General features: G+C 54.7%; 1 protein-coding gene across 2 annotated transcripts in view; it reads right to left on the bottom strand.

The window, feature by feature from the left end:
* Positions 1 to 52: 52 nt before the first annotated feature.
* Positions 53 to 25,669, bottom strand: part of RAB11FIP3 (RAB11 family interacting protein 3) — an 84,338-nt gene continuing 58,721 nt past the window's right edge. Inside the window, exons 4-15 of one of the 2 annotated variants that reach the window (XM_035021811.1) lie at positions 23,572 to 23,783; positions 19,857 to 20,006; positions 18,190 to 18,324; positions 14,337 to 14,372; positions 10,065 to 10,158; positions 9,209 to 9,312; positions 5,471 to 5,611; positions 3,198 to 3,279; positions 2,268 to 2,405; positions 1,909 to 2,064; positions 1,585 to 1,725; positions 53 to 1,504 (exon numbers count right to left, since the gene is read on the bottom strand). In XM_035021811.1, the coding sequence (XP_034877702.1) occupies positions 1,391 to 1,504; positions 1,585 to 1,725; positions 1,909 to 2,064; positions 2,268 to 2,405; positions 3,198 to 3,279; positions 5,471 to 5,611; positions 9,209 to 9,312; positions 10,065 to 10,158; positions 14,337 to 14,372; positions 18,190 to 18,324; positions 19,857 to 20,006; positions 23,572 to 23,783 (1,503 nt within the window). In that variant the 3' untranslated portion in view covers positions 53 to 1,390. The remainder of the gene's footprint in view (positions 1,505 to 1,584; positions 1,726 to 1,908; positions 2,065 to 2,267; positions 2,406 to 3,197; positions 3,280 to 5,470; positions 5,612 to 9,208; positions 9,313 to 10,064; positions 10,159 to 14,336; positions 14,373 to 18,189; positions 18,325 to 19,856; positions 20,007 to 23,571; positions 23,784 to 25,669) is intronic. The other variant, XM_035021812.1, reaches the window with a different exon arrangement.

Raw genomic sequence — 25,669 nt, 5'->3', positions numbered from 1 at the left:
ACAGGACCGCTGAGTGATGGACAGAAACAGACCCATGTCTGTGTCACCAGGGCAGGGCTGGGCACGGAAAGCAGAGTTCCAGTATTTATTATCATACATATATATATATTTTATGTGTATACACAGATAGTTTTCTCTCTTGGAAGTATTAAAAAATTGATCAACCTTCAATCTATAAAAAATACCTACTCTACATGATAGAAAAATCTCTCCTCCAAGTTTACACTGATTTACACCCAAGGCTTTCCCCAAAATGTACAATATGAGGCAACATCTTAAATCTTAGTGTAGAAGGTGGGCCACATGGAGGATGGAGGGACGCAGGGCAACACGCACGCACGCACGCACGCACACGCACGCACGCACGCACACACAGCAGTGGCCAGTCTGTGTGCAGGGTCTTGACCCACACGGGAGCACCCAGGGGCTCCTGGCCGGTGCTCAGGCTCAGGGTGGGGGCAGGCCCAGCAGCCCCCACGATGATGTGGGGCCTGGCAGTGGGGGCACAGAGCCAGGCAAGGAGCCCCCACGCTGCCGGGAGGGCCCTATTCTCTGCTCTTGATCTCTGTACTGAGAGAACCTGCAAAACCCAGCTCAGGGAAGGATGGCCACTTCAACAACTTCAAACTCCCAGAAGAAACGTGCTTCCAGACACGGGGACTCTGCCTAGGAAACCGGGACTCACCTGGGGCAGCTGAGATCTGCCCAGGGAGGGTGTCTCCAGGAGGCTGGGAGGCCACAGGGACAGGGAGGCAGTTTCTCACCAGGATGCTGCCTGCACCTGGGGTCAGCCAGTGACATCCACCCTGTCCGGAAAGCATGCTCCACGTGGGGAGACTCTCAGGTCCTGATTTCAGAGGGCAGGCTCCTGCCCCAGCCCCCACGGGAGTATCTGGAGGCTGGAGTGAGGCAATGAAGTGCCCCCTCTGGATGGGTGACGGCCCCAGGAAAGCTGGGACCCCCACAGCTCCTAGCCAGACCCTGACGCACACCGCCTCGCCTGCCTGTACTTCCCAAATCACCATGTCTGGCGAGAGGGTCCTGGGGACTCTGCCGTGCGGGTGAGGGCCCCTGAGCAGATGCACACGGCAGCACCCCGGTGGGGATGTATCCTTCCTTCCTTTCCTGATGGGTAGGGCTGCAGAGGGGTCTGCCATACGGGCGGGAGCTCCCAGAAGGGCCTGAGACGTAGTCTCCACATCTCTGCAGAGAGCAGGCCCAGCCCCACCCTCTCCTGCATGGGCCCCGGTCCCAGGGCTCCCGTTCCTTCTCCCTCTGCAGACCCGTTGTTGCACCCCAGCCCAGCCACTGGTCTCGGCCATGCGCGCGCCGTGGCCATCTCCTGGGTGCAGGTGGGGTCCTGGGCCCACCAGACTGGGCCTCCCTGCCTCTATTTGACCTCCAGGATGGATGGGTTGGTCTCCATGATGGCCACGATGATCCGGTCAATGTAATCCTGCAAGCGGAAGTTTATCTCCTCCTGCTTCTGAATCGCATCCATGAGCTGCAGGAAGAGCAGCGTCAGTGCTGGCTTGGTGCACAGACTGGGACACATCTGGGTAGCCGGGCCTGGATGGGCCTTACCTCATCTCGGGAGACGGAGCTGATCTCTGCAGCCAGGGACTCCGAGAAGGACGTGGAGAAGAGGTTCTTGGCGCCCTGGATGCTCAGGTTGATGATCTGCCCGTTGAGCTCATCATTCTGCTCCTTCAGGTTTCGGTTATCCTGGGTGGGGGACATGACAGCAGCGTCCTTCCTGGGGCCGTGAGCCCATTGGTGGCTGAGCCTGCACAGGGACTGGCCAGATAAACTGGCTCAGGCACCAGCCACCCGCCCCCTCGCATGTGCCCCGCCCCACGCCGGGCTCCTGGAAGTTTCTGCAGGGTACAGGGGTGTGTCTGCCCGCACCTGCTTCAGCCTGCGGACCTCCTGCTCCAACTCGCTCTCTCGGGCGCGGCTGTTGTACTCCTGCAGGCCCATGCTGCTGCCCCGGCCCTTCCGCTGCTCGGCCTCCAGCTTGAAAAGCTGTAGGTGCTCCAGCTGCTTGCGCAGGTCCTCGATCAGCTGCGGGCAACCTCGGGGTGAACAGGGCTCCAGGCACCCGGGCGGCAAGGACTAGCTCAGCCCTCAGCTTCGGAACCTCTGGGTCAGTCTGAGTGCCATTTCCAAGTAGGATGACAAACCCCTCACGCCCAGCAGCCCTGCCCAACACGGCACCACACGGTTCCCGGCCTCGGGTCTCAGGACACAGAGGGCGACATGCTCACCTCCTGGGTTGCCTCCTTGTCCCTCTGGAACTGGTGCCTCTCGTGGCTCAGCCTGTCCCCCAGCTTCCTCCTGTTTTCCTGCTCATCACTGAGCCGCAGGGACAACTCTTCAATCTCATCCAGCAACTTCTGCTTCTCCTGTGGAAGCAAGAGACTTGCTGCGAACATGCCTGCCTGCCGCCCTGTTCACAGCTTTCCTGGCTCAGTCCGTAAAGGCTGCGTCTAAGCCACCCCATCATGGCAGAGGTGCACACACCTCTGGGGCCATGCTGACCCTGACCACCATGCAGGCAGGTGGGCCTGCGGTGCTCCGGAACGGGCTGGTTGCACAGGACGCAGGGACAGCTTCTCAGGGGAGGCAGGGCAGGGATGACCTATGCAAGAGCAGGATCTGACCCACAGCTGCTCCACGGGAACTGCTCACGGGAGCCAGAGCCCATGTGGTCTTGGATGTCCTCAGGGTTCAGAGCTTCCCAGGGACACTTGGCAGGGAGGGGAGGATGGGGATGGAGAGGCCTTTCCAGTGAATACCTGCAGGACAGGGCATGAGGGGTCCAGCTGAAGTTGGCCCTGAATTCAGCCACAGGTTCATCTTAGCTGAACCTCTGGACCCAAGGATCCCATCTCTGTGGGAAAGCTGGGAAGCCAGGCAGGGACCAACATCTTCCAACAAAGTGACGGCCAGGCCCAAGCTGTCCTTGTCCCCACCCCATGGGGCCTGTGGGCCCAGGGCCATCAGCTTGCTCTCTAGAACAACATGGCTTCCTGGCCTGTGGTCACACCCTTGGCTGGCTGTGTGGCTGTCCCGCTTTAGAGAACCCCTCAGTTGCAGACGGTGGAAGAACGCGCTCAAGCTAGCCTGGCTGATCTCATGCCCACATATTACAGGGTTGGGCCCCATGTGCTCAGCGCTTCCAGCTGACCACTCACCTCCTCCAGGCGCTCAATGTTGGCCTTCAGACAGGGCGTGCACGACCTCAGCTCCCCATTCTCCTCGTCCAGCTGCTGCAGCCTGAGACACAAGAACAAGGCTGGGACCTCATACCCAGGAAATGTGCCTCCTTGAGGCAAGGGAGGCCCACTGTCTCGGCAGCCTCACCAGGAGTCACCCGGGACCCACAGAGGCTCCCCAAGACGCCCCAGTCCTTACGCACCATCCAGTACTCTAGGCCCTAACTTTTCCTTAAGCCAGGACGGTTATTAAATACACTTTGGGTCTGGGGATACTTGTGGGTTTACAAAACAGTTGTAGACATGGTGCAGAGTCGCTGTGGACCCCGGCCCCGTACAGCTTCCCGCATGGCATCTGCTCATCACTGTGGTGCCTTTGCCACAGCCCACACAGCCACACTGGGATATACCAGTCACCAAACCACAGACTTCATTTGATTTCCCACCAGTGCCCCTTCCCACCCCAGGGCCCCTCTCGGGGCCACACTGCACTTTGCCGCCTCGTCTCCTTTGTCCCCTCTGGTCTGTGACAGTCTGGAGGCCCTTCCCGGCTTTTCATGACCTTGGTCGTTTTGAGTTCTGGTCCCATATTTGGTCCAATGCCCCTCACATTGGGTTTGTCTGGTGTTTCTCGGGATGAGATGGGTCACAGAGGCGAGGTGCCCATGTTACCCGATTGGGTGCCCGAGTCCACATGACTCGCCGCTGGCGATGCCGACCTGGATCACCTGGTGAAGGTGTGTTTCCAGGTGTCTCCTCCCGTGTGTTCCCTGTCCTCTGGAAGCCCGTCACCGGGCCCGGCCCGCACCTTGGGGGAGGGAGGACTCAGCGCCACCCCGGGAGGGGCATCTCCATGTATCGTTGGGAATTCCTCTGTGAGAAGGTTCGTGTCTTGTCTCCACGTCTTCACCAGTCCTCACACTGAGTTGGGCTCTGGGTTATGGTCCAATAGTATCATTATTAGTGTGTTACTCAAAGTGGTCCAGCTTTGACCATCAGGAGCCCTGTCAGCTGCCCCATCACTGTGTGTAGATATGTGCTTTTCTCTGAGCACTTCCCTACTTTCTGACACGATGAGATGCTGTGGGCTCCGCTGGCTTCTCTCCCATCCCAGCCACAGACTCAGCCCCGTCTCCAAGGAGCCCCTTCTCCTTTCCACAGTCCTGTCCATCCTGTCGCCTTCTGCGGTCCCCTGTACTGAGTAAGGGTCTTCCTGTGCACCACAGTGGGCTGGGGCCACACTACAGAGGCCCCTGTCCTGGGCTGACCTCAGGGTGCTGACCTGCCCCGCTCCACCCCCAGGTAACCGCAGGAGGCTGACAGGATCTAGCCACACAGAGCAGGCAGCAGGTCTGCTCAGAAGCACTGACGTGGAGTCCTGCCCTGTCCCCCGAGGGCTTCATGACACCTGGTGTACATCACCCCCTCCAGGCTGCTGTCCTGCTCAGAGCCGCAGGGGAGAGGCTCCAGCACACAGAGATAAGGAACACACTGAACCACACTGTGCCGAGGCCCAGGAAAGAAGGTCCCCCAGCTGCCCAGGCCTGGCTGTCTCCGGAACAGCACCCACAGTGTCTGCCTACAGGTGGCCTCTTCCCTTCCCCGCTGGGAGACGTGTGGGCTTGCTCTGCCCAACAGCACCCTGTGCTGCCCCTCCAGCCGCGAGCCTGCGTGGGGGCTGCTGTCAGTCTCCAGCTTCTACTGTGTGTTTCCTGCAGGGTGCGCACACCCATGTGCTGTTTTTCCCCACTTCTCCTAACTCTTCAAAGGCTCCTAACTCCAGATAAGCAGAAAGGGACTCCTGTCAAGTCTCAAAAAGGACCGGTGCTCTGATGGGGAGAACGTGGACAGCAGAGAGACTCAAAATGACATCATGGAGGGTCTGTGTTCAAATTCTGATCTTGAGCGGTGTTACAGCTCTCCTCAGTGGGTTTCCCCCTTTCTCTAAAAGCAGCTCCAGGGGCGCTGGAGTTGGTTAAGCATCTGCCTTCGGCTCAGGTCATGATCCCAGGGTTCTGGGATCGAGCCCCGCATCGGGCTCCCTGCTCTGCGGGGAGCCTGCTTCTCCCTCTGCCTCTGCTCCTCCCCCTGCTCATGCTCTCTATCTCTGTGTCTCAAATGAATAAATAAAATCCTTAAAAATAAATAAATAAATAAAAATTAATTAATTAATTAATTAAAAAAAAAAGGCAGCTCCATTCCCAAACAGCAGACCACCTGGGTGGGGCAGCTGCTGAGGCCGCGCACCCCACCTGGCCTGCAGGCTCTCCACCTCGATGCTCCGCTCCCGCTCCATCTTGCACACGAGCTCTCGGTGCCTCCGGGTCTCCTCCAGCGCCATCTCGCAGGCTCTCAGCTCCTGCTCCTTCAGCTGCTCCTCGAGGGCATTGGCTCTGTGGAGGCGAAGGGGAGGAGGTAAGAGGCCTTTTGCTCTCAGCCCCAGCGCCTACCTGGAGGAGGGGCAGCAGAGGCGGTGAGACTCCCATCCACAGCTCTGCTCAAGGACGGTTCTGAAGCAGAGGCTGTGCCCCCAAGACCGCTTCTGCTTCCCACACCGGCACCCAGGGCCTCCGAACCGTGGTCTCCATCGCTTTCAGGCCGCTCACCCCCATCCTAGCATGTAGGCAGGAGCCCTCCCAGGGGCACAAGCTCACCAGGCGCCCGCCTCCAGGAGGACCCTGCAACAACACTTCAGGCTGCACATGCAGGTCACCCATGGCAGAGGCAAGGGCAAGTGTTAGCGAGGAGGCGGACAAAGGGAATGTTCACATGGGGGCCCTGACCCTGGCACCTTCCAGATCACCACACCCACCTGCAAGAGACAGGAACTGACCATCCCAAAGAGAAGGGCTCCAGGCCCTGCCCACAGAGCCCACGCCCCCGAGCTGTCCACGCACACAGGGCTTCTCAACCTCTTTTTGGTGCCTCACACCTAAGGGTGAACAGAGTACCAAAGATCACCAGACCCCATAGGAAAGGAGTCGACACAAAGCGGCCAAAGCCATCGGAGAAAAAGGACCCCTCAAAGGAGAAAGCCCTGTAATTCACACCTCAGAGCGAAGATACCACTTCCAGGGAAATAGGAGCAGAACATCTGAAGGAGATTTAGAAAGTGATTCTTAGAAAGTGAAAACATGAGAAGAAAAAATTTTAAATTCAGTAAGAGTTGAAGGAGAAAACCAAGAATATTACATTTTTATTTTATTATTTTTAAAAATATTTTATTTATTTACTTGACAGAGAGAGAGAGACAGCAAGAGAGGGAAGAGAAGCAGAGGGAGTGGGAGAGGGAGAAGCAGGCTTCCCACTGAGCGGAGACCCAGACGTGGGGCTCGATCCCAGGACCCTGGGACCATGACCTGAGCCAAAGGCAGATGCTTAACGACTGAGCCACCCAGGCACCCCTACATTTTTAAAAAGAGGAAAATAGGGTGCCTGGGCAGCTCAGTCAGTTCAACGTCCGACTCTTGAGCTAAAAGCCCAGGTCGTGAGATCGAGCCCTGTGTCAGGCTCCGCGCTGGGTGTGGAGCCTGCTTAAAAAGAGGGAAATGACGGAATTAGTGAACAGGAAAGTAAAGAAAATGAGAAGAAACTTCCAGAAGGTCTAACATATTTGATGAACAGAAGTTCAGACAGATAAAGAAAAAGAACAAACTATACAGAGAAATAATTCTAAAAACCTTCCTGAAGCCTTTAAGGGGTATCTTTGAGATTTAAAGGTTGGAACCCATGTGCCAGCACAGGAAACGAGGCCCTCCGAGCATCCAGGGTGAGAGCCCAGAACCCACAGAGGGCACCAGCACCTGCCTGCCGGTTTCCTTGGAACCCTGCCTCCAGCTATGGTTCCAGACCGAGCCACACTATCAGTGGACGGACACACTCCAGACACACGTGGCCTCGCAGAACCTACTCCTCTGCACTCTCCGCCAGGCAACCATTCAGGGGTGCTCTCCGCAGACAATTAATGAGCAAGAAAAGAAGAAAACATGAGATCCAGAAAGCAAGAAGCCAAGCACGAGGGGTGCCTGGGGGGCCCAGTAGGTTAAGCGTCTGACTCTTGGTTTTGGCTCAGGTCATGATCTCAGGGTCCTGGGACTGACCCCTGCATTGGCTCCGCACTTGGTGAGGGGTCTGCTTGGAGATTCTCTCTCTGCCCCACCCCCTGCTCATGCACACTCGTGCTCTCTCCCTCTCGCTCTAAAATAAATAATCTTAAAAAGAAAAAAAAAAAGCTAAGCAGGAGAACCTGTGTGGGACAGCCGGGAGGCAGGGGAACCGGTGCGGGACTGCCAGGGTGCTGGTAAAGGGGTAGTAGCCATGTAGCAGGCTGGCGACAATGTGAACCCTGGGAACGCTCATGAAGCAGCAGAAGCATGTTGTTTTTAGGAGAACTCAGGAAACAGCCCAAGAAACACCCACAGGCTTGGACGTGCCAGGCCCTGGGGCACAGAGAGTGAACTTTCCACTCCAGACGTGGATAACTGATGATACGTGGATAACTGATACGTGCCTTGAGATCAGATGGAGCCTCACCAGACAGCTGGAGAAATGAGTGTGGTAGCACATCCAGGTTTCACTGGATGCGGACAGGGAGGGGAACACAGGTCTCCAGAGATGCAGCAAACCCTTGGCTCAGCGCTAGAACCAAGGCCCTCCGCGAGCATGCTGACCTTACCCCCAGTTCTGCAGCAGGACCACGCAGGCAGGCCCTGCTGGGAGAGCCTGGACAGTGCGCTGTGTCCAGCCCAGGCTCCTGACTGCACGGACGACCTGCTTGTACTGTGTAAGTGACGTACGGGTGACGTCTGCAGTAACGACTCATTCTAACTCAGCCTCCAAAGAGCAGACTGCCCGCCCAACACTGGAGGAAGGTCAGGAAAGTCAGTGCCGTCCAGGATGAAAACTTCACAGCAGGAGCCAAGTGAGGGCATCGGGCCTGTGTCCAGCCCTGCTGGAAGCACACCTGCTGGATGCACTTAGAGTCCACCTGCTTGCATCAGGGGCAAGCACACGGAGGCTGCGAGGGGAGGGGCCCTCGCCTGAGGTCACAGAGTGTATGGCAGAGCCTCCTTCACGCCCCCGGGGCCTCCCCACAATCTGTTTGTGTCCCCATGACACCCAGCTGCAAGCGGGCACAGCCCAGAGAACTGAGGCTCCTGAGCCAAGCTCCTATGCTGCACGAAAAATGTATTCCCTTAAACTGGGCGTGAGACTACATGGCACGACCCGTTCCAAAAGCCAGACAGAACAATGGTGGGGGAGGTCACGCCACTCCCCCAGTGATGCACTGTCCTCCTCAGTGTGGGGCCGAATCGGGCCAGACTGTGCGTCGTCGGTCAGCAGTTGCCAGTCTGTTCATCTTTGCTAAGTGGCTGCAAGAACCCGCATGCTTCCAGGGTGGGTCCCGCTCCCCAGTGCAGGGGGTTCTGGGGGCCCTGCCCTCCACAGCCCCTACGTGCTGTCTCTGAAGTGACCCGCGCCTCAGTGTCCTCCCCTGTGAGCTGGTACAGTGGTGGCACCACCTCACAGGTCACAGGGAAGGGGCCAGGGGATGATGCACGTGCCCCAAATACAGCACTCGTCACAGCAACAAGTCCATTCCAGGCATGTCAGGGTCAGGATGGGTTCTCAGAATCGGGGACCCGACTCGGGGCCCCCATCAGAGAGTCCCAGCGCCCCTCTCCCCACGCGGCCTCCGCCACCATGAAGGCCAGTCTCTACCAGGTGCTTGGTGCGGGCCTCACTGCTCCCAAGATGTGAGGTGGTGCCTCCCCTTGCACCTTCCTCTGGAGGCTGACAAGTGTCAGGGGAAAGTGCTGAGTTGGAACTGCCCCCCCGACCTGGCTCCCAGCAGCTGGTGGAGGGACAGCTCCAGAGGTGAGCCACACCCTAGTGGCAGCAAGACCCTGTTCTGTAAGGTGCAGAGGGCTACAAGGAGTGGGCTCTCACACTGATAGGCACCCACGACCACAGAGGCCCTCCTGCCTCACCTGTGCACAAGCTGGAGGTTCTCCTGCCTCAGCCGGCTGTGCTGCTCCCCGTTGGCGGCAGTGTCCTTCTCCAGCTCCGACACCCGCTTCTCCAGGAACACAACCTGGGGAGTGACACAACGGCTTCAGAATCAGGACGCAAGACAGCCTGCATTCCCAGCCAACTGTTTCGGGGGTAGTGTCCACTAGGCTGGGGTTGGATCCATCTCTTTTGTGGAGGAGGTGAGCAAGGGGGGGGATGGGAGGAGGTGAGCAAGGGGGGGCATGGGAGGAGGGGAGCATGGGGGACGGGAGGAGGGGAGCATGGGGGGACGGAGGACGTGAGCTTGGGGGCACGGGAGGAGGTAAGGATGTGCTGCCACCCCTTCTCTTCACCTCTTGCTGAGCTGGCCCTCGAGAAGTCTGGGGCCGCTTCCACAGCGAGGCTGCCCGGTCCCAAGGCACCCACCCCACAGGGCCTCTCTGGGAACTCTGATTCCACACGTGGTCTGGCTCTGTGATCACCACCCTGAAACCCTGAGCGGCCGAAGGTCCTGCCTCCAGGGTCCAGGTGAAGGGAGTCTCTGAGCGTCAGTGCACCCAGATGGGCCCACATCTGACCTCTCCATTCCCGCTCCGCGCATACCAGGAAATGTTCCCTTGCATCCCACGGCCACTGGGCCTCTAGGAAACTTGCTGGACAATGTCAGGACTGGTGGAGGATCTAATTAGCCCCTGATGGCACACTACCACCCCTCACCCAACGCCTCACCCCATGTAGCCTGCACCATGATGCCGCAGCACCCACAAGCGCCCTAAGACCTGGCTGTGTTATCAGCAGGGGGCCTTCCCTCTGGCCCTGCACCCCGGGGCCGACCTTATCAGCAATGTCCTCTTCCATGCCGTCCATGAGGTCTGGGGCAGGGTCCTGCAGGGCATCCATGGTCAGGGCCCCTGACTGGTGCAGGTGTCTGTGGAGAAGAAACAAGAGGCCAGTCCAGAGAAGGCCCTTCAGCAGAGCAGAGACAGAAAAGACGATGAGTTCTGTAAACATGAGGGTTTCCAGATCAACCTGAGAACCAGAACCCAGCAGTGCGGGCCCAGGCCTCCACCAAAGGGGTCCCGGCAGGACGCTGTTACCCAAGGGCTGGAGAGAATCTCCGCTGCTCTTTGGAACCTGACCTCCCGGCCTCCTTCCCTGGCAGCTAACGGGTAAAAGTACTTTGTCCTGGGTAATAAAACATGACTTCATTCCTCTCTGCGATAGGAAATAATCTTGTCTTCCGCCACGGCCCGTGAAACATTACTTCAGGATCCTGAATTCCATACACAGTGTCACCCACATGCACTCTTGCTACTTGATTTTCAAACCTATTCATTGTGGCAGTAACAGTGAGAGACTGGGGGTCTCACCCAGAGTTTCTCCTGGGGTCGAGCTTGGAAACGAACCATCCTCTGCAGCAACAGCTCCAAGGGCCCAGCACCAGGGGCCACAGGGCCCCTGCCCCCCTGGGCCACACCGGGTGCTGTGCAGCCCAGAAATCCCATGGACCTGTGGAAACCCCTGCCTTCACTCCTTAGCTACTGGCCCCCTCGCAGGTGCTCAGCAAACACATGTTTGCAGTCCCCCTAGAGACAGTCTTGTTGGCTGTGGGGACACTGTATCAGCTCTAATTTCCTTTCTCTTAAAATTCTCAGATCATTTGCCCAGAGTGCCAGTAGCACGTCTACCTGTGCCGACCCAGGCTCCCAACGCAGCAGCCTGATGTTCAGAGCTGTGTGGCCTTGAGATAGACACTCATCCTCCCTGAGCCTTACTCTCCCAGGAAATAGGGATCAAAAGCCATAACAAGGTATAAATGAGATTTTATATATAAACAGCTCCTGTTAAAAGATATAACACAGAATAAGAATTCAATAAAATGCTATTAAAAATCACATTGCAGATCTCTACGTTATTAAATGTATGAAGTTCTACTTTCTTTTTAGTATTGACTGACCTTGTCCATTTCTTAAATTTTTTCCAGAAATGTTCTAAGGGGAACAAAAAAGAAGGGCACCTTTACCCCTGGGGATCACAAATCCCTGGATGTGTCCTGGGTGAGACACTGAAGCCAAACTGTCATCCTGTTTTTGTCCAGTTGTTGCTTTTAAACGCCCATGACTTTGGCCCCAACAAGAGCTCCTCATGTCACTCCTAGGGCAGAAAACTGCCCACCCCAGACCCAGAGACCACCCTGCAGAGAAGCCATAGTCCAAGGTCTGTCACCCCCTCCTGAGCTCCTACCAGGAGCTCACAGTACTTCCCAAGGGCTGAACATGGGACAGGAAGGTAGCAGCCGGCATGTGGCCACTTTAGGCACATGCTGAAGGGGAGGGCCTTGTTTACGTCAACCCACCCCCACTCGGGAGACCCAGCAGGAGAGGGGGCTGTGGGAGATATCTGATACACCCCCCAGAGCACCTTCTGCCCTGTGGCGCCCTTGGCCCTGCGGCGGTCCCGCTGGTGCCCCCCCTCCCACCGTGTCCTGAGGCCAGCCCTGTACTGGCGCCTCCAGGTCCTTGCAGGCACACTGACCCCACAGCCACTTCCACGTGGGGTAAGCACACAGCTAGGTCACAGAGGCCAGAGCTGGTGGGTCCAAACCCCACGATCCAGCTACAGTGCCGCATGCAAAGGCCTGAGACACCGTGAAGAGTGAAAGTGCCAGTTATTTTCAGTTCCCTTAGAATTCTAGTGCTGGTTTTAAGTGCAAAATGGCAGCAGATTACAACTGTGTGCATGTGAGTGTGTGCATGTATGAGTGCGTGTGCATGAGTGCATGTGTGCATGTGCATGAGTGCATGTGCGTACAGACTGCGAAATATGCTGTGTGTGTGAACCGCAACTATAAATACCTACAGACTAGGCTTTTTCATACCAAAGCCCATCTGTGAAGGGAAGATCACATTCTCAGAGGGTGTTTCAAAGAAGCGGGCAGACAGACAGCTGAGGCAGCACGGGCCAGGGACCCCAGGGCCCGTCCACATCCTGGATGTGGGAGGCTGGGCAGAGACTTTTACCTTCCCTCGTTGCAGCCCCTGTAGCGTCTCTGGGGTGGAACATGGGTGTCGGGAGGAGGAAAGCAATGCTAACTTGTAATCACTGTGTGGTTTGGAACAAACATTATGTTCCTTGGAGTCTGGATGCTCCTCTACAAGGGGGATGGTGAGAACAAGTGCTGAGGAGGGTTGATGACCTTCACCTCTGCTTCTGCTGGGTCCTAAGCCCCTAAGATTACAGAAAAAGAAAAACAGGAGGTTCACAGGCCACAGACGAGAGAAGAGGTGTAGGAAAGGGGCAGGAGGGCTGCAGCCGACCAGGAAGGCCAGCACCTGAGACTGCACCCTCACAGAGGCGGAGCCAGACACCTGGGCCCACGGGCGGCAAACACACAGCCCAGCCCAGATCCTGAAGCCTGACAGCCAGGCAAGGGTTCCTCTGGGATGGCAGCCGGCACAGAGCCTGTCCGCACACACGCCAGCCAGAGGCCACGCGGCAGCCGTGGGCAACCACTGCACCATGGACAGAAGCACCAGCCCCGGCTGTAAGGGAAACTCTACCAAGAAAGACAAGGACAAGAGATGGGGAGGAAGAGCCTGTGGCCTGTCACAGGAGGGGCCAGAGCAGAGGGCCACAGGGGCAGCAAGGATGAGGCAGTCAGGGCCACAACCAGGAGTTTCAGAAGGAGGACAGGGGCGGACAACACTGTCAAACAGCTTGAGAAAGGTCCCCAGGACTAAGGGGTGGGAACTCCCACATCAAACAGTCCGTCTGTCATTCTGCACAGCATAATTAATGGGAAGAAGGACTCACAAGACTCATCGTAAAGTTTCTGAACTTCAGGGATAGAGAAAACATCCGAAAAACTTCCAGAGAAAAGGTCGCAAAGAAAACCAGAAAGCTTCAGGGCTCTAGCAGCAGCCCTAGTGCTGGAAGGTACCAAGTGGTGCCTACAAAGCTTTCATGCGAGGGGTTCCCAACCGGGAATCCTATACCAAGCCAAAGGATGGGAGGAAAGAACCAAGCAAGATCTCAAAAATGTATCTCCGGGGGCGCCTGGTTGCTTGGTTGTTAAGGGTCTGCCTTCGGCTCAGGACATGATCCCGGGGTCCTCGGATCCAGTCCCGCATCGGGCTCCCTGCTCCGTGGGAAGTCTGCTTCTCCCTCTGCCTCTCCCACTCTCTCTCTCTCTGTGTCTCTCATGAATAAATAAAATCTTTAAAAAAAACCAACAACCCAAAAATGGAAGACGGGATCAGGGAGTGAAATGACAAGCCCTGAAACAAGTACCGGAGCGCACGCGGGGGCTGCAGGACCACCGCCCACAGCCGCTGAGCGGGTGCAAATGCTGGAGGCCCTGGGGGTGGCGCCCAGGCAGCTGCAGGGGCGCCGCGAGGAGGCGAGGCGAGTAGCCACAGCACAGCCATCACTGACTCCAGAAGACCACTGGTCTGAGAAAGGAAGCGAGTGAGCGTTACGCAGCGTCCTGGGAAGGATGCGGTCATCGGACAAGCCTGCGAAAACCATCCTCAGAGCCAGCCTGGCAGGGGCAGGGCACTGGTGTGCGCTGCCATCTCTCACTGCAGGAAGCCAACAGGTAGACCCAATGCTGGAAAGTGGAGAAATGGCCACAAAAGCGTATTCTTCAGAAACTCGGCCTTAGGCATGCCTCCTCTACCTTCTCCTCACCTTGGAGAACCAGTGGGGGCGGGAAGAGCAGGGCCGCTGGAGAGGCTGACCTGGACCCCAGACCTGGGCTCTGCCATGACCCTCGCAGATGCTACCATGGGCTAGCAGACAGCAGACACACGGGGACACCACCAGCCCCTCCCGGACCTTATGGCAAAGACTTGGTAAGAAGGGCGCAATGCCAGAAGCTTTCAGCACAAACCTCCCCGTCACAAACCAGGGTCTGCTCACAGCGGTGGACATTCTTTTCAGAACCCATCCCTGAGAATTATTTTCAGTCCCAAAGCACGAGAAGTAATTTCCAAAGATTTAAAAAAGTACCTTGGAGAATGGTATTTTCCAAACATGTTTTTAAAGAGTTATGATCAGTGATACATTTCAGAAGAACATCTCAGTAAATAACGACGGGTCTCCTACCTTGCCACCTTCCTGCTGGAGAGCCGTTTCGCTGGACTGTGCAAAATCAAAATAAACAGGAAAATCATGTCAGAGAACAGACAGGGAGGAATGGGAGGAAACAGGAAATTCAGGCTGAAGAGATACGGGGTTGGGGGCATGTTCACAGGCATGCAGCGCCTGCCCCCAAGGCCAGCGCCATGCACAGAAAGGCCTGCTCAGCAAAGCATTCAGGGACACGGGAGCAATCTCAGGGCCTTGCCAAGGCCTCAGCAAGTCACATTATTCCACTCCCACAGAAATCCCAGACAGAGCCACGACCAGACCTCAGCTCAGAGGTCGAGCTCAGCACGGCACCCACCAGTCAGCTGCACTGGGTCGAGCTGCTGGCAACTGCCATGCCCCAAATGCATACCCTCCAACTGCTTGGCCATCAGAAGCCCCCACAAGAACTGTGACACAGGCCTGTTCTGTGTCAGCAAAGTTCTGTCATCAGCTTTAACTTAGGCACTGAAACCTCAGGGTCCAAAATCCTGCCCAGGCGGTGACTTAGAGGCCTTTCCTGCGGCCACTTCAGGGCAGTAAATACGGTCAATTGCATATCGTCCAGCTGATAGAATCGTCTGCAGTGGCAAAAAAGGCCAAACTTACCTTGTCTCTCATTTCTCAAGTCCAGAGTTGTTGTTGTTTTAATATTTCATTTACTTATTTGAGAGAGAGAGACATGGAGAGCGTGTGTGAGAGAGCACGGGGGGGTGGGGCAGAGGGAGAAGCAGGCTCCCTGTTGGAAGCGCAACGTGGAGCTCGATCCCAGAACCCCTGGATCATGACCTGAGCTGAAGGCAGACGCTTCACCGACTGAGCCCCCCAGGCGCCCCCAGTTTTATTTTCAACGTAACTGCTAAGCTCTGGGCCTCAGCCCACCGGGAACCAGCCCCATCCTGCCTCCCTTCAGCGTGCTATCTCAGATACACCTACGACTCCCTCATGGCTTGGGGAGAAAACTCTATCCGAGGAGAAACAGGTGCCGTGTCAGTTATGGATTTACGGCCTCCCACCTCCACACTCATCCTTCCTACTTGTTCTGTGGAAATGGATCCGAGCCCCTTTCCGATTCTTCCTTTGCAGTTTCTACCAGTAGAGGGTGCTAGAGGGCCCCCCACGTGTCCACACGTCCTCGTGTACCCGGCTACATCTGGTCCATCTCACCCCAGAGCCTGCCCCGTGGCTCCCCGTATACCGGCAGCATCCTCGCAGCTCCACGGGCAGTTCTGCCACAGAGCGTCTCTGCTGAGGCCCCTCCTGGTGAGGCTTTCTGGCAGCCAGAGGGCAGACTTCCATCAAGCTCTAGAAGGTAGGTTCCCAACAAGTCCCGCCGGTGTGGCACCAGGGGGGGCATCTGGTGCCCACGGCCGCAGCCAGGCGCCGGGCAGCAGGTGGGCCCTCAGTGCCAGGTGGGCTGGCTGCCCCTCAAAGCTGCTGTTCTGGCGAGCCTCCGTCACTCTCAGCAGCCAGCGCCTCATCACTCAGTCCCCAGTTACGGTTACCCAGTCTTTATTAAAGATTTTTTTTTTTAATTTATTTATTTGAGAGAGAGAGAATGAGAGACAGAGAGCATGAGAGGGAAGAGGGTCAGAGGGAGAAGCAGACCCCCCGCTGAGCAGGGAGGCCGACGTGGGACTCGATCCTAGGACTCCAGGATCATGACCTGAGCCGAAGGCAGCTGCCCAACCAACTGAGCCACCCAGGCGCCCCTACTCAGTCTTTATTAAACCCTCCTCGTTCACACTACTGTGTGCCCCCTCTCCTGGCAGGACCCCGACTGACACCCCAGACTTCATCCTAATAGCGGGGGGACTCGGGACACAGTGACCTCGCAGGGACCGCACTGCCAGTCCAGTTTTGAGGTTTATAATTGGAAAATAGACCTTCTTACTCTTGATTTCTTCTTAATATTCTTGTTAATTTCTACATAATGAATTTTTTCAGAGAGGCTCCCAGGTACCTGGAAAACAGGATCACCACAGGCATGTTCTGAGGTTCACTGGGTAGAAAATATATTTGACAAGGCACCTGGGTGGCTCACTCAGTAAAGCGTCTGCCTTCAGCACAGGTCACGATCTCAGGGTCCTGGGATCGAGCCCCACATCGGGCTCCCTGATCAGCGGGGAGCCTGCTTCTCCCTCTTCATCTCCCCCCTGCTTGTGCTTGCTCTCTCTCTCAAATAAATAAATAAAAGCTTTAAAAAAAAAAAGAAAAAATATATTTGACATCAAACCTTCCAGACACAGTTCGGACTGAATCACGTTTTACCATCCACAAACCAAAACCAAATATATTTATTTTGTGGCAATTCCATGGAAACCAACAAGCAAGATTTATATCTCCTTAACTTCAGTGTTTGGGAGAAATTTCCCAACAGTTGTGTTGTGATTACAGTAATGATTTTAATGGCATATGAACCCACCTCGATAGGGTCTTCCTCAGGAAATGGCTGAGACTGGACACAAGGCCCCATGAACATGCCAGCTACACTGAGCCGCGTCCCAGGCTCCCCTCAAAAGGCCTGGCAGAGGGAGTGCCTGGGTGGCTCAGTCAGTTAAGCAACTGCCTTCAGCTCAGGTCGTGATCCCAGGGTCCTGGGATCAATCCCCACATTGGGCTCCCTGCTCAGCGGGAAGCCCGCTTCTCCCCCTCCGTGATCTCTCTCGCTTTCACTCTCAAATAAATAAATAAAATCTTAAAAAAAAAAAGGCCCGGCAGAGGCGACTATGGCCATCCTGTGGCAGGTTCTCAGCACAGAAAAGATCACTGCAGAAATGAGAGATGAGATACATGTCTTTGTGCTAACTCTCAAATAGACATGGCATTCCTGTACTCGAACCCACTGAAGCAGGACAGCAGATCTCCATATGGGAAGCATAGGAGACCCCTCCCCAGCCAGGTGGCGGGACCTTCCTAGAGCACTGAACACCCAGCTAAACACACACTATGTAAAATAAAAGACTGGTTTTCCCTACAATAGACCCAGCAGGTCTTTGAAGTCACTAAATGCCACATTTCCCCCAAGTCTCCCCAGAAGGCTAGGTTCTTGTCAGTACTACCGGGACCTCCCCGCAGACTCCCCTTTGAAGCTGCCAACTGGCCACAAAGAAGCCTCCCCACTCGACTGGGTATTTGCTGGAGTCTAGCCTGTGTTGGTGGGTGTTGCACAGAACATAAGGAAAGGGGCTAAAGACATTAAACGTGCTGCACTGGAATGAGAGGTAGGTCAGCAGGTACAGCAGGGCTGTCAGCCACGGGGACCCACCAGGCGACTATGGCCGCCCTGTGGCAGGTTCTCAGCACAGAAAAGATGTTCCATGTAAGGACAGGTCTTCCATGTAAAGACAGGCTGATGCGGGACTCGATTCTATGACTCCAGGATCATGACCTGAGCCGAAGGCAGTCGCTTAACCAACTGAGCCACCCAGGCACCCTCAAATCAGTTTTTAAAGACCAAATGTTAATTTAAAATTTCACAAACTCTCAGTTAAAGAAATCTTTTAGTAAGATTGAGACAGTATCTGTTTCTTTCACACGCCGGACTTCCTCATGCAGGACACACAGCATGTGAAGGTAGTTCCCTCCCGTGGGGTCAGAAGCAGTGGCTCGGACTAAGGCATGCACACACAGCAAGGAGGCAGAGTGCACCAAACACAGGCTCAGCACATGCGGGGAGGGGCTGGGGGTGGTGGCAGAGGAAGGGTCCCGCTGCCGGCACACTCGCCTTTCAGCTGCAGTTCGGCCCGCCCAGGCCCACCAGCCAGCACTGTGGTTAACTAGACCCTCCCTCCCGCTTAACAAAGAGCAAGGCCAGGCACTACTCAGTTACCTATTCTTTTCAAGATCATTCAGGCGAGCAGAAAGATCCTCGAGGCGGTTGATTTGTTTGTGGCACTGACTACAGTAAAACTCAAAAGCCTCATCAGTGAGGATGCTGTGCAGCTTTGCGGCAAGCGGGTCGGTGCTAGAGAGACGAGAAGTGTCAGTTCAGGAGACAGTGAGGGCCCCCCAGGTTATCTGTGACTCCGTGGAGGGTCTGGACAGAAGCATGTTGTCAGGTACCAGGCTAGGGAAGATTCTGGCTCTTCCCTTTAGACCGCTGGGAGCCCACCTCCCTCAACGTCACCTCTAGGACTGGTGACACGCACCAGCTCGAGCAGCAGGGGACTTGGCCACACACCTGCTCTTCCTGGTCAGGTGCTCAGAGAAATAGATGTGGCCCATGGGCTTCATTGTAAAACAAAAACCCTTCGTTAACAAGTAAATGGCTGGACACACTGCTTTCTCCTTTGTCAAAAACACATCAACGAGAGAGCAAAGCACAGGTGGAGTCTCTTCCTGTACTTACTGTAGCTACTTTAAGAGCTGCTCTAAAGCCCACCAGCCTCAAAAACGGTGCGTGCATGAGGAATCACCGATAATTTTGTCATTTTTAAGACCTTCCTTAAAAACTCCGGATTCTATTTGCCTCCCTGTGATCTAATCTAAATGGACTTTCGGGGTACTGGCGGGGCGCCTACTGCGGGAAGAGGAAAGCCATGGCCCTGCGGCAGCGTTAAGACCTGCTGGCTTTTGGAAGCCCGTTTGGAAGTTCCATGTAAAGACAGGCTGATGGGAAATGTCAGTGGTAGTGCAGAAGTTACACGTGAGACAGAAAACAGTGAGAAGACCACGTGAGCGGCACAGACTAAGCAGATGAGAAAGATTACCAAGCTGGACAGACACATGTTTAGCAGCGCCCAGTCCTCCGCCTCTGCGTCAACACCACCACGGATGTGCACGTGGAGCGGAGAGCGGCTAAAAGCACGCACACACGTCACTCATGCCAACTCCCAGACTTGCCACAGAGGCCCTCTCCCAGGCTGGGGGTCCTCTGGGCCAGGGCAACAGTCTGGGCAAAGGAAGGGGCTCACAGATGTGGGTTCAGAGATACTCGGCTTCTGCTGTCAGCAAAGTGAGAGGGTTTCAAGAACTGGCCACAAAGGGGAGGCGACTGACGTGGACCGGGTGCTGAGCCAGGCAAGAGCCTCACCTAGAGAGGCAGGCACGCCCTCAGATGGGCCAGTCACCAGCCACAGGCCCCTTGTGTGGACACAAGTGAGGCCCTAAGTGGAAGGCAAGGGGGGAGGATCCAGCTCCATGAGGGAAGGTCTCACCCTTCAGGCCTAGCACTTCAGCTTAGTCAGCCAGAACTTCCCAGACAATCTGGGGACGTCTGATAATTATAAGGAAACGAATCCAAAGAATCATTTGCGATGTTAAAGCCTCCCACAAAGGTTGATCAAAGGGTACAAACTCGCAGCTACAAGAGAAATAAGGTCCGAGGACTGAATGTAAAACATGGTAACTACACTGTATGACATAATTGAAATTACTCAGAGTAGAACTTACATGTTCTCTCCCTCCCCCTGTCCTCACACACATTTACACACACAAATGGGTACACACATGTGCACACATGCACACACACACACCCACAGTGCAGGGCTGCGTTACCTGGGGGTAGGGAAAGCAGGGTCTCTGCAGCCGTGCTCCCCATTGCAGAGGGTCTCCAGGGACAGCTCTGCCTCACTGCCCTCGCCATAGTCCTCAAAATGCTCCTCGCCACCTATCACCGTGACGACGGACTGGCTGTGCAGGTGGGATCTGCAAAGGCAAAACACAAGTGACACACTATGACTTGTGGCCCCAGAACCGCAGGTGTGACGGTACCTTCCAGCAGAACGTGCCACCAGCCATGTGTCTTGAGTTAAAATGTTCCAGCAGCCGTGTTAGAAAGAAGTAAATGAATAGGTTGATTTTAATAATATATTTTAACTTATTCCAACATACCCAAAATATCATTTCTTATATTCCTTATTTTGTTTTTTTGTTTTTTTTTTTAAGATTTTATTTATTTATTTGACAGAGAGAGAGAAGCATGAGCATGGGGAAGGGCTAGAGGGAGAAATGGACTCCCCATTGAGCAGGGATCCCGATGCGGGACTCAATCCCAGGACACTGGGATCATGACCTGAGCTGAAGGCAGACGCTCAACCAACTGCGCCACCCAGGCGCCCTTATATTCTTTATTTTGTAACAAGTCTTTGAAATCTGGGGTTCGTTGTACACTTCCAGCACATCCCAGTTTGCTCAGCAGCCCCACACATCATGCATTCAGCCGCGGACACAGGCCCATGTCTCCAGCAAATGCACCCCATGCCTCTTCATACAGCCACTGGCCAGTGTGGGTGCAGACTTTTGCTGTGATGTAAAATTCAGAATAGCAGAGTCCAACCAGGCAAAGTAAAGGGCTTGCTAGCACTTGTCCTCCTCCTGAGAGGGAGATCACTCCTCCATTCCCACCTTCCAGAGCACTGGGTCATGGGGCCAGGCTAGATGCTTGGGCATGCCTGGAGATGGCAGAGGCTAAGCCAATGCCAGGGGACCCAGGGCTTCACCAAGGGCAACAGAAAACAGCTGTGATGTCATCAGCTCCTCCACCAGGGCTGGATTAAGCTCTTCACCACTAATCCACACAAGAATCTGAGAGCCCCTTTCAGAAAAGGAAAGGGAGCCTCAGAGAGCCAAGTGACTGCCCCGCAGGCAGAGTCAGGGATGGAAATGGGTCTCTGTGCAAGTACCCCAGACCAACACGGCTGCTCAACACTCAGACCAAGTTCCAGTTTCCCACCCACAAATGCACACACCCACAGAGCAGTTCTGAAGCCACTAAGGACAAATCCCATGGTCCTACACGCACCCGCTTTCAGAAACAATGAAGCCTGAGTGAACCGAAATGGGGATGATCGCCGTACTTCTTACCATCTTCTGAAGCATATCCGTAAATATGGTTACACATAAATAAACGAGGGCGCCTGGGTGGCTCAGTGGGTTGAGAGTCTGACTCGATCTCAGCTCAGGTCTTGATCTTGGGGTCATGAGATCAAGCCCACGTCAGGCTCTGTGCTGAGCGTGAAGGCTGCTTGAGATTCTCTCCCTCTGTCTCTCCCCTCCCCACTCCCTCTCTAAAAAAAAAATTTAAACGAAAATAAACAAATAAATAAATACATATAAATGGAGCAAAATACTGTGTTCAAAGACTGGAAGACCTGATTTACTATGAAGATGTTGATTCTCCCCAAATTAAGCTGTACCAGTACAACTCTAACCACAATCCCTGTAGAGTTCTTTGTCCAGAAACCAACAAGCTGATTCAAAAACTCATAGGGAAAGGCAAAGGGCCAAAGGCACCAACACAGCCTGGAGGATTGACATACAGACAGTACAATCTATAACACGCTGGAGTATAAGGACTGTGTGGTACTGATCGAGAATGGACAAACAGACTGCACAGTCCAGACCCAGCCCCACCCACACTCAGCCACCTCACAGGACCAAGGTGACACCAGACAGTGAAGGAAGGAGGAATCTATTCAAAACTGAGGCTGAGTCGACTGGATACTCATTTGGGAAATGATCCCAACCTCACACCCCACACAAAAAATCAGTTATGGAGAGATTACAGATCTGAATATAAAGGTGAAAAATAAAGCTTTTAAAAGAAAACAGAAGTAAACATCATAGTCATGTGAAGTAAGCAAAGATTTCTAAAACAATACAGAGGGGGCGCCTGGGTGGCTCAGTCAATCGTCCGCTTTCGGTTCGGGTCATGATCTGGGGGGTCCTAGGATCAAGCCCCACATCGGGCTCCCTGCTCTTTGGGGAGCCTGCTTCTCCCTCGCCTACTCCCCCTGCTTGTGTTCCCTCTCTCGCTGTGTCTCTCTCTGTCAAATAAATAAATAAAATCTTAAAAGAAAAGAAAAGAAAAGAAAACAACAGCCCAACAGATCAGGAAGACCCCAAATCACACCCATGGCCTGTTTCTCTAAGGTCAGATTGGGATACAGTCATGAACCATAACCACACTGCACTTCACCAGCAAAGCCTGAGTAGTAGCCACTGAGACCATATGGCCTGCAAGCCAAAAAGTATTTATTATCTGGTCTTTTGCAGAAAGTCTGCAGACCCCTGCAATAAACAAATGGGTAAAAGACTTGAACAGGCACTTAACAAAAAAGATCTCCAAACGGGCAATAAACGCAAGAAAAGGTGCTCATCTGGGAAATGCAAGGAAGAACCATCCCACACCAACACTGCAGAAGCCCACAGGCGGCGGGCAGGCAAGCACCTATGAGAAGTCCGGTCTGCACCTGGCCCACAGCCCAACAAGCATGCTGCAGGCGCAGCCCTGTCCCAGCCCTAGGGACAAACAGGCCAGCGAGACACGTGGTGTTTGCAGCAGCTTTGTTCATATAGCCAAAGCTGTCAGCGACCCAGATGGCCACCAGCAATGAATTAAAAAGCTACAGCACACTCACACAACAGGGTAAAACAAACGATGGACAACTATGCACAAAAATTCGGATGAACTTCAACAGCCACAACGTTAAGCGAAAGCAGCCAGGTGTACAAAGGCCACGATGCCACGTGGTCGCTCTGGCTGAGGCACAAGCTGTCATTACAGGCCAGGGCGCCAGCGAGGCTGCGGCCTGGCCGCACTCACATACCACTACCCAATGCTTCAGTTAAAGCGGAAGAAACAAAAACTCTGCCAACAGCCAAACGAGCAATGAAATCAAATAAAACCAGCGGCACGAAATAAAACCAAACCACTTCCAAGGCTGCGAAGCACAATGGCTTCCCACCCAGCGCAGGGCAAAGTGCAAGCTCGCATCCCAGGTCCGCACCTGTCGGACCTTCCCCCTCCCTCCACAGTCTTCAAACACATGGGGACACCTGGAGCAGGGGCAGGGGTCACAGGAACAGAAGATCTGGGTAGGGGTGCGGTAAACACAAACAGGTTCTAAGATCCTGCTGGGAGATGGGGCCTGAATATGGTGTCCTGCCCTGGTTTCTACGAACTTCAGTGAGAAACCAGGATCAAGTTTCTCTCTACAGCCAAGGAAGTTATGCCGCGTGTACAACCAGGGTTATTTGTTGCCAGCAGGAGGAGCATCTCCTCGCAAGGCGGTCAGCTGTGGCTGATGGACGGCTCAGGACAGCAGGCGTGGGCTCACAGCAGGACTCCAGGCCACGCTGGAGGGTCCACATTCTCCCCAGGTCCCACAAGGATTCCGCACCACTCTCGGACACCAACCCCTCCACAAACCCCATCTGCCCACAGGACACGGCCACTCGGTGTCTTAGGAACAATACCCAGGGTACAGACCTGCCCGGGAGGAGCAGCAGAGCGCCCTGGCCGGGATCCTCCATGGCGTCCAGGCACTCGGAGGGCACAGCTGAGCCACCGGCGCTATCCGCATCCCCTTCGGTCTGCAGCTCAGGGTGTACCAGGGTGCTCGTGTCCTCGTCGGTGAAGGTCTCACACTCACTGTAGGTGCTCTCAGACCCCATGTATGCGCTGTCTGTCACCTCGTTGGCCTAGGAGAGAGTGCCAGGGGTCAGTCCCATACCCTAAAATGACCACGTGTCCGTAAACCCCGATGCCCCACACAGTGCCCTACTGCAGGCATTGAAGAGACCACTGGAGAGACAGCCTCAGGCAGGGTCCCAACCGCACCTCTAAGCAGAAACATTAGCTTAACAAAACAATCCAATATCTTTAAAAATGGAAACACAGACACGTGTTCCAAAGCAGAAAAACTATACACAATTCTGAAAGTTAGTTACGTGAGTGTACCTAAAACAGACAGAAGGCATCCCAGCACCATAGGATAAATCCCAGTGTGGCCACCCATGCTGTGGCTACCAGCATGGGAATTACTTCTATCCAAAGAATAGTATAAGAACATGCTTATTCGGGGCGCCTGGGTGCCTCAGTTGTTAAGCGTCTGCCTTCGGCTCAGGTCATGATCCCAGGGTCCTGGGATCGAGCCCCGCATCGGGCTCCCTGCTCAGCGGGAAGCCTGCTTCTCCCTCTCCCACTCCCCCTGCTTGTGTTCCCTCTCTCGCTATCTCTCTCTCTGTCAAATAAATAAATAAAATCTTAAAAAAAAAAAAAAAAGAACATGCTAATTAAAAAGTCACCATCAATATCCGTTATGTATGTTCAGGCTACTGCTTTGAAGTTCAATTACGCGGTCTAACCTCAAAATACTAACTCATCGATTATTGACCAATCCATTACTGTCACTGGTTAAAGGTCTACTTTCCACAAAACCTATCTTTGTTTTCACTTTTCTGGACCCAGCGCCCAGCACATGGCCGAGCATGCAGCACAATGCAAATGACGTAAACCCAAAGATTCATTCAACAGGCCATTTTCAATTTATCATCTCAGCTTTAATTACAATGCAATTGCATTGATTAGGGTAAGTAGCCAACATTTCATGCTCAAAAGAATCTGAGGTTAACAACTTGAGAACAAGTAATATTCCAGAAAAGTAGCTGGAAAAGGTGCACTCTGTCCTGTCATTCTGATGTCACCAGAGGCAGTGTGCTCAGAAGTGCTATGGTAACAAAAAGTCACCGGTCCTCCACTAACTCTGAGGGCCTCTCACGGCCGCACCCCCACGGCGCCTCACACCATCGAAGACGCATGAAGGGCCCAGGCCAAGCTGGAGGGATCCTAGTGCACCAATGACAGGCCAGGGTCCACCCTCCACCCACCATCCACCAGCCCAGTGACCCCATACTGGGGTCCCAACCACTCCAAACCCTGTCTCCTCATCTGCAAAACTGAGATTAAGAGACCACATAGGCAGGTACGGAAAGAAACCTGGAAGACTGTGGGGTCACAGTCCCAGCTGTGTGTGCAGCCAGAATAAAGTGGAAGGACAGGAGACACAGTGCATCACCTATGCTTCCAAGGGAAAAACCCATCCTCCTTGGAATCTAAGGCAACTGAGGAACCCCTAAAAAACCCGCCCTTCAAAATCTGAAGCCAGGAAATCACTTTCAGAGGCTCATCATCACTTAGCAGGTTTCACTTCCTGCCGGGCTCAGGGCTGGCTCTGTGCTCGAGCTGTGGGCAGCATGGGCAGAGACGGACGGTGAGGTAGGCAGGCATCCGAAGGTCAGGGGCTGGGCCCGCGGAGGAAGCACAACAGAGCAGGCACAAAATCCACAGCTGGTTCCTGATGTCTGCTGAGGGGTGGCTGCGGGTTTGCTGCCCAGACGGCACTGCACCCTCACACAGGGGTGCTGCCCGAGAGTCACCCAAGGACAGGAGGAAGACTGCGCCACCCCACCGCTCCTTGTCTGCAAGGAAGTCCCATGCAGCCCTCCCTTCCTCAACCACTCAGTCCTCAGACCCAGGAAGCAGGCGAGTCCCACACACCCCAAACCTCACCTAGCAGGCCCATCGA

The sequence above is a fragment of the Mirounga leonina genome, unplaced genomic scaffold, assembly GCF_011800145.1.
Source record: "Mirounga leonina isolate KUSES-001 unplaced genomic scaffold, KU_Mleo_1.0 Mir_175, whole genome shotgun sequence".
NCBI classification, from domain to species: domain Eukaryota; kingdom Metazoa; phylum Chordata; class Mammalia; order Carnivora; family Phocidae; genus Mirounga; species Mirounga leonina.
Note: the sequence above shows the minus strand (reverse complement) of the source record. Positions and strands in the feature narration are given on the sequence as shown.